The sequence below is a fragment of the Hesperophylax consimilis genome, chromosome 19 (genome assembly GCF_061612785.1).
Source record: "Hesperophylax consimilis isolate HC1 chromosome 19, BYU_Hcon_1.0, whole genome shotgun sequence".
In the NCBI taxonomy this organism is placed as follows: domain Eukaryota; kingdom Metazoa; phylum Arthropoda; class Insecta; order Trichoptera; family Limnephilidae; genus Hesperophylax; species Hesperophylax consimilis.
The window spans coordinates 28,293,355-28,307,139 of record NC_142854.1 but is presented as its reverse complement, the minus strand read 5'-3'; the positions used below and the strand labels follow the sequence as shown (position 1 = coordinate 28,307,139).

Sequence of the window (13,785 nt, the reverse complement as noted above, 5' to 3'; positions counted from 1 at the left end):
GGTAAATCTTGAGATCATCAGCAAATAAAACAAAATGGCAGCGTAACATGGGGCCAAGGTCATTAATAAAGATTAAAAAAAGCAGAGGGCCAAGATTGGACCCCTGAGGTACACCTGAGGTTACAATTATGGGAGGTGACTCATACCCATTTATAAGTACTAACTGTGTTCTATTTTCCAAGTAAGATTTAAGCCATCTTAATAGATCACCGTGGATACCTATACGATCAAGCTTCTGTAGTAGAATAGAATGGTTTACTTTATCAAATGCCTTTTTAAAATCTGTGTAAATGGTATCTACTTGAGTTCTTTCGTTAAAAGCACTGCAAACGTAATCACAAAAGTCAAGAAGATTAGAATTAATAGATCTGTTGGGAACAAATCCATGTTGATTAATGCATAATTGTGGTTTAAAGTGTGTGAATATGAAATTATACATTATAGATTCGAAGACTTTTGCAAAACATGATAAAATACTGATTGGTCGGTAATTTTTCACAAAAGACTGATCACCAGATTTATGTATTGGAACAATATGTGCATTTTTCCATAAATCTTTGTAATGTTTATAAGACAAGGTTTTTTATGCATAGCACAAAGGATAACAAATTATTATAAGCAATAATTAGTCGCCTGAAATATCAATACAAATTGAAAATATCTCCAGAGTAAAAATAAATGCCACCGACGGGAATTGAACCCGCACCTTCTGATGTCTGGTCAGTTGCTCTGGACCACTGAGCTACGTCGGCTTATTTCCAACACGCCAAATAATTCAATGTGTACTAGTACCTCAATCAACAATTACTGTTTATTGTATTTTTTTCACCTGTAAACAACCAACTTTATTTTTGTAGGAAATTTATTCATTTTTTGTGCACACACTCCTTGCCTCATTCACATTCATACATCGTCTCATACATACTCTTTTATTATTCTGACTCTTGACATGGCCCGACTCAAGTATCTGATTCACTTGATCGTGCCATGTCTTCCTCGAGCGTCCCCGACTTCTGCTACCATTCATATGTTCTCCTTACACTCTTTTCTTCGCTCATTCGCTCTACATGCACAAACCATCTAAGCGTCCCTTTCTTGATCTTACTCATTACGTTTACATCAGCCTTGCACTCTTTGCGGATCTCCACATTTCTCACACGATCATACATCGTTTTAGCACACGTACGCCTCAGGGATCTCATTTCTATAGCATTCAGTCTACTTTCATCATTTCTCTGCCTTTTCCATGCCTCAATTCCGTACATCAGGGTAGGTACCAGTATTCCATTGTGGACTGCTTTGTATAATTTTTTGTTTGCGCCAACTGCGTTCAGTCCTCCATTAATGGAGTTACCTGCATTTACCCTTCTTTCAATATCTCTGTCAGCCTTTCTATCTCTCTAGAACATACTTCCTAAATACACAAACTCATCCACCTGCTCCAAGTATTCCTCATTCACAGCTATATTGCACACTGTTTTCGTACTCTCTCTTTCAAACACCATTACTTTAGACTTACTTACATTCATCATCAACTCATTCTTCATACATACTTGGTTCATCCTAGACACGAGAGACTGTAGATCTTCCATCCAGTTAGCAATCAGCACCGCATCATCAGCATACATAAATATTATGTAATTTAATTAAAAATATTATATACCTACGTTGGCGATTTTTTTCTTAGTTTTCCAAAATCCATGGTAACGTAAAATACCAAACATAATAAAAAATATTGTAAAAAAACAATAGGACAGTTCAACCATGAATATCTCGGAGTTAAATTTTTTAACTCATTATCAGAAAAAATTAGAAACATGAATGCAAATATAAACGAATTCAAAAGTTACCTTAAAAAGTATTCCGAACAGTTGAACTGAATCGTACCAAATATAAACTAATATAACAACACCCCCATACACACAAGCCCTGCTTATTTATGGGGGTACATCAAATACTAATATTATGTAATTAATAACCGTACTATATTGTGTAATTATATTATGTAATTGTTATAATAAAAAAATAAAAATAAATAATAATAATAACTGTTAATGTTACTTTAGGAGTTGATTGTTTCGTAACGCTGGTAGCACCTGCTAATTTCGGTGGTGCCATTGACTTGAGAGGGGGCTAACATCTAATAATGTACACAAATTGCCACTTAAAAACAATGGCCAATTAGCCGACCCATTAGGGGAGAATTGTAACTTAAGAGGAAGCTCCAAGCCAAAAATGTGTATATTCTTGGTATACCTTATATTGTAGGTAATAGGCATTCAAATCGCTTGGCAAACGGAGTCTAGAAACGTTCGATTTCAAGCACAAAACTGGTTTTTATTTATTTTGTAAATAATTTTATAAGAAAACAAAAAAGTTAATCAAGTGAAATTGTCACAGATAATCTTAGCTATAACACTGTATTTTTTTAAGTTGTTTCCTTAACGCGTTCATACATTTCTATTGAAAAATTATTTTTTCAAGTGCATAGTTCACATTTATATTTTTAATTGAGTATTTTTTTTAATTTGTATTCTACTCAAGCGAAACGATAGGAAAACCTTCAATTTATCTAAAGCATATGTTTTGATATTCATAATGTAGACCAATTCGTTATAAATATTAATCAAAATAGTGATTTAGCATTAAGCTTCGCCTTAACGTTTTTTTTAGTGATGAATTTTTCAGTTTTTATTTTCGTCATAATTTATCACCACACATACTACTTTCGATTGTCCGTGATGTGCGTTAGTCCTGCGTGAAATCTGGTTCAATGATCTCAAATTTGCTTTGATTTTAATTGTCATTTTCAAAATTGGAACTGATTATTTAAGAATTTAGACTAGCGACATTGTAGGTAATACCTACCATACCATACCTACCTATAGTGTAATATTTATTCCTAAAATTTATTTTTATTTACGTTTCAAAATTGGAACTGATTGTTATCAAATAAAACTATTTTAGGTTGTCTGTGTTGTGCGTTAAATCCGGCACAGTGAACTCAAATTTGATTTGAATTTAAGTATCAGTTCAAAATTGGAACTGATTGTTATCAAATAAAACTATTTTCGGTTGTCTGTGTTGTGCGTTAAATCCGGCACAGTGAACTCAAATTTGATTTGAATTTAAGTATCAGTTCAAAATTGGAACTGATTGTTATCAAATAAAACTATTTTCGGTTGTCTGTGTTGTGCGTTAAATCCGGCTCAGTGAACTCTAATTTGCTTTGAATTTAAGTATCATTTCAAAATTGGAACTGATTGTTATCAAACAAACTATTTTAGGTTGTCTGTGTTGTGCGTTAAATCCGGCACAGTGAACTAAAATTTGCTTTGAATTTAAGTATCATTTTAAAATTGAAACTGATTGTGTCAAGAATTCAGGCAAGCTATAAAGTAGGTAGGTACCTACCTATAATATAATATTTTCCCTGAAAATTACTTTTTTTGTAATTTTAAAAATTGGAACTGATTTTTATCAAACATACTAATTTAGGTTGTCTGTGTTGTGCGTTAATCCTGCGTGGATTTTGTGTTCAATGAACTCAAAATTGATTTGAATTGAAAGTATCATTTTCAAAATTGGAACTGATTGTGTGAAAAATTCAGACAAGCGATAAAGTAGGTACCTATCTAATATAATAATAATCGCGGTGTTTTTTATTTATATTTTTATTTAGTGGTGCTGAAGGCAAGATGGAAAGGAGGAATGTTGAGATTGTGAAATGTTCGTTTGTTAAAAATTTTAAATCTCCGTAAGTTCTGCTTGCTTTGAAATTTTGACACAATTTTGCATTCGATTACGCGTGTATATTGTGAAAAAAATTACCATCTGTTGGACAAACATGTTTTTTTTAAACAGCGCCATCTGTTGAACGTAAAAGCAACACGCGCTATTGTTTCTCTATCTGCACAGACAGACTGAGTTACAGCAACGCGTGGCGGGGTACAGCTAGCCAGTATATAAGAATCCTGCGTGATGAATCAATTTTTTCCACGCCATTTGTGATTCATTCAATTACCTCTTCAGTTTTATATTATTCAACAATTTCTTTAGACGTGATGCATGGAAGCATAATTATATTACGTTTTAGCAACCGGTTCCTCGACGCCCGGCGTTGACAAGAATATATTTACACTAAAACTTATTGCTGTACGTCATTGGGTTTTTGAAAAGCCGGTTTGCTCTATAAATAAGTCGTAAGATATGTGCACATCCATTATCTGGCCTATCGGGCAATACCACTGGTCATTCATCGGGTCTAAAGAAATCGGTGCTGATTCATTGACTTGCGGTTTTACCACCAACCTCTGTAATATCTATCTATGCCAAGTGGTACACTCACTAGAAATTATAGTGTGTACCGAAAAATACTTACTGGCTATTGCCTAATGTTTACTTTACCAATGCTGCCAGATAACGTTTTTACAAACTCTATACCTTTTCGGGTACAGTGAAGTCTAACCGAGTAGCTTTTGTTTGTGTAGATTCTTTTACAAAGCCTATAAGATTTCAGTCATGGATGGTGACGACTGTAATTGAGTAGCTTTTGTTTGTGCAAATTCATTTACAAAAGCTATAACATTTCAGTCATGGTGACGACTGTAATTGGGTAGCTTTTGTTTGTGCATATTCATTTACAAAGCCTATAACATTTCAGCCATGGATTGTGACGACTGTAATTAAGTAGCATTTGTTTGTGCAACTTCATTTACAAAGGTTATAACATTTCAGTCATGAGGTGACGACTGTAATTGAGTAGCTTTTGTTTGTGCAAATTCATTTACAAAGCCTATAAATTTTCAGCCATGGATGGTGACGACTTTAATTAAGTAGCATTTGTTTGTGCAAATTCATATACAAAGCCTATAACATTTCAGTCATTGGGTGACGACTGTAATTGAGAAGCTTTTATACGTTATGATAGCAAAGTCTAGTATAATGCAGTCTATATGTTAGGTTAGGTCTAGTCTGGCGCAGTCTGTAAGTAAGGTTAGGTTTGCACAGACAATTATTAAACTATTTTTACAGTCGCTACGACGACTAAAATGGTATAAGCTTTGTAAATGATTTTGCACAAACAAAAATCTAAAATAATACAGTCGTCAACTTGCCTGAAATGGGATTTGGAAATATGCTGCCTGTGATTTAATTTCTACAGCACTCAGTCTACTTTCATCCTTTTTCTGCCAGTTCCATGCCTCACTGCGACACGTCAAGGTAGGTACCAGAACTCCATCGTGGACTGGTTTAATCCTCCATTAATGGAGTTTCCTGCATTCACCCATTTTCCAATGACCCTATCAGTCTTTCAATCTCTCGTAAACATACTTCCAAACACACAAACTCATTCACTTGCTCCAAGTATTCATCGTTCACAACTATATTGTATATATATAATGTAGTCTCTCTTTCAAATACCGCGACTGGACTTGCTTACATTCATAATTAACTCAATCGGCATACACACTTTGTTGTTCATCCTAAACACGAGAGACTATAGATCTTCCTTACTGTTAGTATTAAACACAACATCATTGGCATACAACAGGCAATATATTTCAATAGTGTAAAATAAAGTCGCTATCTGTATTCGCTTAGTTCTTCTAAACTACGCAACGGATTTTGATAAGGTTTTCACTATCCTTTAGAGAATTTCTTCCGGAAGGTTTATATATATATGAGTATTTCTCAAAATAAATGTACGTAACGAAAATTTAGTTACGAAATAGTGTTACGAAATAGTCATAAGACGTAACTAAATAGTAAACATAAGGCTTGTTTACACAATGGCAAATTTTATTTTACTTTTTCTTATTATTTATTAAATTTAATTAGTTGTCGTCTTTTTTAAATGTAAGTAATTATCCTTTACTTTTTTTATTTATTGTACATACTACAAACATACATAAACTCACGACCCAAATATTTGTATTTTGTTATACCAAAGGGGTTTAAAAAAAAACAAGGGAGTATAAATAAATGTTTTTTAATCAAATTATCAGCTCCCAAATAGAAGTACCTAACACAATATGCAACAAATCTTAAGAAATTAAAGAAGAGGCACTGTTTAAACTATTAAAAATTTAATAACATACAATTATTTAGTTTGAATCACTATCCATTAGCGTTTTATAAATTTCTTCCTCATCTTTATAATAATTGAAATCTTTCCGAGACACATTTGGTCAGTTTTTCAGTCTTTGGTTTATCACTCCGCTTTGGCGCATGAATATAGTCATTTAGTGATAGAGATTTAGAGATAAGGCCCTTACAAACCACTTTCTTTTTTGTATGTATATTTTAGGATTTTATTATTATTTTTTCTACGTTCAAATGTATTATTGTCTTGTGTCGTTGGATTAGCCTTTTTCTTTCTTTCAGCTCTTTTATCATTGGCTTGTCTCCATTTTGCTCGTAGCTCTTCTTTTTCTTCTTCTGTAAGAATTTCTTTTTTATTTTTGATATTTTCTATAACTTTTGTTAAAAGCTTAATTCGGATTTCCTCATATTTATTTGGCTTTTCCTTTTTCAGTCTTTCTCTGTAAGCTTTTTGCCTTTCGGCATTGGTTTTTGGGGGCATTCCTAAAAAAAAGTTATTTATTTATTTATTTTTATTTTATTTTTGTTTATTGCAGAAACAAACAGTACATAATTACATAGATGACAATAGTTACAAAGTTATAAAAGTTAGTATAATAATTGGTACCAATGACATGTCGCTGACATATATACATAGGAGGTATATTATACATTTACGGTTAAGTTACATTTTCAAGTTAAGTTAATTAGTGTGCTGGGGAAGGAGAGAGGTGTGTGTGAGTGTTTGTGTGTGTGTACGTGTGCGTGTGTGTCTGTGTGTGGTTGTATGTGTTATGTTGGCGAATTTAGTGTGCTAAAAAAGTTTTTCTTAAATAGAGGGAGAGAATCAAAAAATATATCGGTACTTGTGCTTGTTTGAATTGAGTTGAATGTTTGAAGGATACGAGAAATAGGGGAATTGGCTGCAGCGTTTGTATTATTACTAGTTGTGTAAAAAAGGTTGGTGTGTCGAGTTCTTTTAGATGGGGTGTTAAAATTTATTTGAGATAGAAGTTCTGAGCAGTCTATTTCGTTGTGTATTATTTTATGGAGAAATGTCATGTCAGCTACCGTTCGCCTGGATTTCAGGGATTGGAGAGTGCAGATATAATTATTGTTGTATTTATAACCTAGGTACTTAATAAATTTATTTTGTATGCGCTCTATATTATTGACATAGTAAGTGTATTTGGGATTCCAGACAGGCGATGCATATTCCAGTGTACTTCTGACTAGTGAGGAATAAAGCATTACTAGCGTACGTGGATTTTTAAATAATTTACTCAGACGCAGTATGAAACCTAACATTTTGTAAGATCTAGCAGTGATTGACGAAATGTGCGTATTAAATATAAGTTTACTATCTACGTAGACTCCAAGGTCCTTACATTCGGTTTTTGAGATCACGGGTTCATCGCGGAGTGAATAGGGAAAGTTAATTATATGCTTGTTTCTGGTGAAGGACATAGTGTGGCATTTTGAAACATTGAGGTCCAAATAATTAGCTGTGCAGTAGTTGCAGAGCCTATCTAAGTCACGTTATGCTGTAGTTATGGTTTTATAAGAGTAAATAAAGATAAATTTATATTTAAATAAGCTTTTATAAAAAACTTAAGGCACTTATAAATATTGTATAGAGCGCCTGTAGAACGGATAGTGTGTATGAGTGCCTCAAGCTTATTTAAAATAAAACCAGTATTGGCAGGCTCAGCTAGATCTTCAAGTACTTGTCATTATGTATAATGCCATATAATCGCGATGATAAAACATACAAGTACGACGACACCTGCTCTGCCATTGACCATCAGGAATTTCCAGCGCATCTTATGTATTACAACCTACCTACTTTCCAGCGCCATCAACAGATCTGCTCTATGGTATAATAATTTTTTTTTTTTTTTTATTATATCTAAATACATATGTATATTTGTGCATTGTGCATATTATATTACATTATTACTAAACTTACATAAGACTTTCATAAAAATGCTAGACACACTTACAATATACTTACTTTTCTTAATCACGTTGTAACTGTGTACACTCAGCTTTACATTGAACTTTTTCGTTACGTTACGAAATTCATAACAAATGTTACGAAATTGTAATAAGAATTTATGTTATAAAAAGTCAATGGTTTGATCAAATTTAAAAGTGTTAATATGTAAGCTTAGCAATGTTCGTACCGCACATGTTACAAAAAGATGAGTAGAAAAAGACTTACCGTTTTGTGAAAAAAGGCTAAAATATTTCCTGTTACGAAATAGTGGTCCCACTAAAGAAACACGTTGTTACTGATTTTAACAATTAATGTTATGGCGGAGAAGTGAGACCAACAATTAATCAGAAAGAAGCTAGTGTTGCCCATGTTAAATTTTACGAATGGGTTAGAAAATTACGGTGGAAGTGCTAATAAAGCGTAACTAAAGAGTAGTTACTAAAAAGTAAATGATGATGTCTCACTTTGTTTTTTGCGCATAAATTATTAATTTATTATGAAACCCCATAAAAAATTACCTTTTTACAGAAACTACATTTAATTAAGACCCTAAAACTTACAAAAAATCACATATTATAACGTTATTATCGCATTTTATGAAGTATAAACAAATGAGGTGGGTAGGGTGGCAATTTTATTTTGTATGGAAGGTAAAAATCGATATTTTTTAAAAAATTAAAATATTTGCGATTTAATACGATTGTAATGTTTATTTTTCGATATTTTAAAGCCTAATATTTATTCTACAAAATGGTGCATATTTTTTTTGTAAGATTTATTAAAAACATGTGAAATTTTTGAACTGTTTGTAGGCACACTTTATTTTTCCAAAATGTACACTTTTTTTGAGAAATACTCATATAATACATGCATATTATGTTTATAGAAAATAGGGAAAAGTCGATGTTTTATTATCAAGTCGTAAAAGTATTTTTTCGAGCACTACATTGCTAACGCTGGCTAAACCTTATGATATATATCAAAATAAAGTACTACCGAATTGTATATCTTGAAAAGGCCCACAGAGAAATCTGCGATTTTATATGCCTATCTCATAAGGATAACCCCCGTCAGTTAGTAAGTTATATAACCACGGTGACATTACGCAATGCGAAGCCTTGTTAATACACATTTAGTGATATCAAACAGCAGAAGGCTTAAACAGAAAAATAAATTGATAAATCCCAGCTTAAATCTGAACGTCTGTGCCACCTTGTATAAATGTTGTATGCTGGTATTTTTCCCGCAATGATCGCCCACTCAAAGTTGATTTGGACATTTCACTTTGCGGTGTTCTTACTTTTTTACACAAATTCCTCCGTCGCTTGTCGATTTGACCTTGAAAGTTTGTCTATCTGGTTCACTATTGAACTGATTTCGACACTTATTCAAACATCGACTGTTGCCAATCACTATAATTTTTTTTCTATTTTTATAGTATAGGCCGGCATAGTCCAGTGGTAACGCATTGGACTGCCATTCCGAAGGTCGCGGGTTCGAACCCGGCGTGCGCAAATAAATTTTATTTGATTAATTTGTGTTATTTCACAATTAATTAATTAAAATAATATATAGTATATTTGCGGCACGTTCCAGAGTGGAAGATACTACCAGTATCGCCCTGGTGTAAGACCACCATTCAGAATTGAAACGTTGCTCCAAATGGCTTTAGCCGTGTTTAGTGACTAGATCTGAATAGCCAGGTACTTCCCCACCTTCCTCTTTCCCTTCCCCACTTACCTTCAGCCTCACAACATCCCCCAATCGGGGATGCCATAGTCTCACTGGCTCCAGACGGGAGCAGTTGGGACTCTTGTGAGGTATTCACTATAAAAAATAAAAAAAGTCAAAATGTTTTTTTTGGAGTTCCACGAGGCTCGTTTCTGGTACCTGTTTTAATATTGAAACATTTATATATTTAGATCTTCATTAAGGCCCGGTAGTAAACGTTCAAAGATGTTTTGAAAGGGAGATATGTAAATAAGAATGTTAGAGGGAGCGCGCTAATATTAAATACACCATAATAATTTAGCTAAAATTGTGAAAATATTTAATAAAACAAGACTTTTCATCCCTATAACATATTAAATAACAGAACAAAACGTGTTTTTAATAATTTTCGGAGCTTACTTTGCTGGGCTTATTTTTTTCTATCGAGGTAATTTCATATAATTAACGTTTCGGCATAATAAAGAGTTTTTTTTTTTTATTTAGTAAAAGATTATACATTTATATACATTATTTAAGAAATGTTTTGACTGCCCAACTAGGAGGATTCCCGTTTTAGGACAGTCAAATTAGGATGAGTATTAACATTTTGATAAGTTGTTTGATAAGTATAGTATTAAAATAATAATGAAATAATAGGTATTTGTACTTTTAACTGGTGCCTAAGCCTACTAACATGTTTGTATAAATATGAATAACAAAGAGAAGAAATACCATAAAATAAAATATTACATTAAACATAAGATTAACTGCTGCTTGGGTAGCATTCTAATTTAAAAGTATTAGGTAGGTACATATATACATAATATAATGATAAAGATTATAACATAAAGGTATAAATATTGAAGACAATATTAGTGATTTCTAAACGAAAATCTGAAACAGAAAAATCAGAAAAGGAAACGGTCACATCTGGGACTCGAACCCAGGACCCTTGTCTTTCCGTGACAGTGCTCTACCAACTGAGTAGAGCACTGTCACGGAAAGACAAGGGTCCTGGGTTCGAGTCCCAGATGTGACCGTTTCCTTTTCTGATTTTTCTGTTTCAGATTTTCGTTTAGAAATCACTAATATTGTCTTCAATATTTAAATATTAAAATTTGAGGTTTTACTCAATAAAGTCATTCCGAAAAATAAACATAAAGGTATCTTTACTGTTTTGTTGGAGTTTTTGTTGTGGTTTTTGGTTTGAGTTTGATTTCATTTTTTGTGTATTAAAAGTACACTCTCCTTTCTACCTAATTGATGAAACCAATTAGTGGTCAATTTATGAAGAATAGCTGTGTTTTCCTTTTTCCAAGCATCAGGCATGAAGTTGTATAGTTTTGGACCTAAGAATGAGAAGTGTCTTTGAGCGAGAGATGTTTTAGTTGTGAGTGGGACAATTGGATTTCTCCGTGAGTGGCGGGTGTCGTGAGAGTGGTTAATAGATGGGTAGAGGTGGCGTTTTTGATGGGTGTTTAAAATTAATTTTCTCATGTATAGTTGTCTAACATCCAGAACTCGGAATTCTTCAAATAGTGCATCGCTAGGATATCTAAATGGTTTTTTGAGGATTACCCTTAGTAGTGATTTTTGAGCTTTTGCTAATTTGTCCAAAACAGTTTTTGCACTAAGTCTAGAAGTGACCCACACATAGCATCATAGATGAGTTTCAATTCTTTTTTACGTAAAATATTTCTGATTGTCATAAACAGTTCAGATATATTCAGTTTAGATATTATCTTCAAAAATAATTTTTTTTTGGAACTTAAAAACTTGTTATAAATCGGTAAAAATTGGGTACGCGGGGTCTTAAATAAAACATGATTATGGGCTTAATGATGACCTCTATTGCAGACTTTTGACCTCTATTGTATTATAAACATTACTGCCACCTTTTTTTGTCGTTTCATATAAAAATAATTAATAAAAAATTCACAAAGTTTCATAAAATTTTCTCAAATTGCGGTCTGAACCTTTGGTTTCATAGAGTTGTTCATCTTTTAATATTCTGTGGTTAACTTCTACTTGAATGTAAAGCTCGGTGTTTTCTCTTTCTAACACAGTTTAGTTAATATTTCTCACCATGACAGTAAGGGAGATACAGCGATTTCTATGAGACCAAAGCAAAATGATGTAAAACAAAATGCATAATATAAATATGTAATAAGAAGACAGGAGGATATACATAAAACAACAAGAAGACAGGAGGGTGTACATAAAACAACAAGAAGACAGGAGGATGTACATAAAACAATAAGAATACAGGAAGATGTACATAAAACAACAAGAAGACAGGATGATGTACATAAAACAATAAGAACATAGGAGGATATACATAAAACAATTAGAAGACAGGAGGGTGTACATAAAACAACAAGAAGACAGGAGGATGTACATAAAACAATAAGAAGACAGGAGGATGTACATAAAACAAATTAAATTTAAAATAGAAAAGTTAACCTTGAAATTTCAGAAATACGTTATTTTATGCACTTTTGTGTATTTATTCAACTCGCAATTGAAACTGTCCACTTTTGATAAAATAATAAAAAAAATACTTACAATTGATTATTAGTTTGTTACGTATTATTTTTACATGATATTTGTTTTGATAAAATTGTTATTATTGTAATTATTACATAGTCTGTTCAAGCAAGAATTTTGTTTACAATTTGTTTTGCATGGATTCACACTTTGAATAAGACGGAAGAGCCTGTGGAGTACGCAGTTACATTAAAATTAAGTGTATTTGTATACGAATCAAAGCTACAATATCGGTACAGTTTTGGTAATGCATTTGATTAAATATACAGAAAAATGGAAAAAAAAACGTTTTGTACCAGTTAGATAATAATGAGAAGAAACTATTACAGTTTTCGGAAATGGAAAATAATGTTTTTAATATGTAGTTATTGTTAATTTGACGGCAATTGTTATTTATTGATGTGAAAATTTTACGGTTAGTTTCTTTTCTTCTCTTATTTAACCCAAAATCCGAACCTAGGAACCCAAAATAGTTTCTTAGTTTGGGGTTAATTCAAAAATAAAAAAATAAACTTGCCTAGAAAACTATTTTAACATCATTATGTCAAAACATTGTGTGAAGAAAAGATTTAATTTGGTTCATCATTTTCGATTACTGAAATAATTGTTTCTCATTGATTAAGTATTTCCTGCTTTTCTATGTATTTACCTTTATTTCAATACTTCCCTGCTAAATAGTCTAATGATTATGAATTATATTTCAGGTATGGCGGGACGCACCGTGTCCGCCCTGCGCGTCATCTCGTCGTCCGAGCCGCCCCCCGCCGGGTACAGCTCCCTGCCCGTGACGGCGGACGGGGGCGCGCGCGCTTGGCGCAAGCGGCAGCTCTGCTACCTGCTGGCGCCCCCGGCACCCACCAAGCCCGAGGCCCCCCTCACCGACATCATCCTGTGCAGCCGGCTCAAGAAGGCGCCCGTGGGATTCCAGTATGCTGGGTGAGTTCTATGCATTGCTTGCGCTAATTATTATTTTTTATGTGACTGTAGTATAATGACAGGGGAATTATATCGATATCGGTTGGGCAGCGTTATGAGCCGGATTAAGGTAAGGGCTGTAGGAGTGGGAAGGGATTTATTAATACGGGTCTTGAACAGTGTTGCCAACTCAATTACTTCAAAATATGCTAGAGTGATGGGAAAAATATGCCAGAAATATGCTAAGTTCCTTTAAAAAATGCCAAAAAAAAGCCAACATAAATTTAACTTAGTATTTGTTGAGAAATAGAGTGATGGCAAAAATATGCCAGAAAAATGCTAAATTACTTTAAAAAATGCCAAAAAAGCTAACATAAATTTAACTCAGAAATAAAATCAGTGAAATAAAAATCAATATCTTCATCTTCTTCTTCTTCATTAATAGCAGCTGATGTGGAAGGCTGAGAGACGGAGTCGTAACTTTCTTTGGTCCCAATGCAGCGTAGTACTTCATCAGGAACAGTGTAAGA

At 33.1% G+C, this 13,785-nt stretch overlaps 1 protein-coding gene across 1 annotated transcript in view; it reads left to right on the top strand.

Moving 5' to 3' along the window:
• The window catches only part of LOC149415065 (uncharacterized), a 68,053-nt gene that overhangs the window by 41,156 nt on the left and 13,112 nt on the right, over nucleotides 1-13,785 (top strand). The window contains exon 2 of the mRNA XM_089643349.1: nucleotides 13,045-13,276. Coding sequence (XP_089499475.1) covers nucleotides 13,045-13,276 — 232 coding nt within the window. The remainder of the gene's footprint in view (nucleotides 1-13,044; nucleotides 13,277-13,785) is intronic.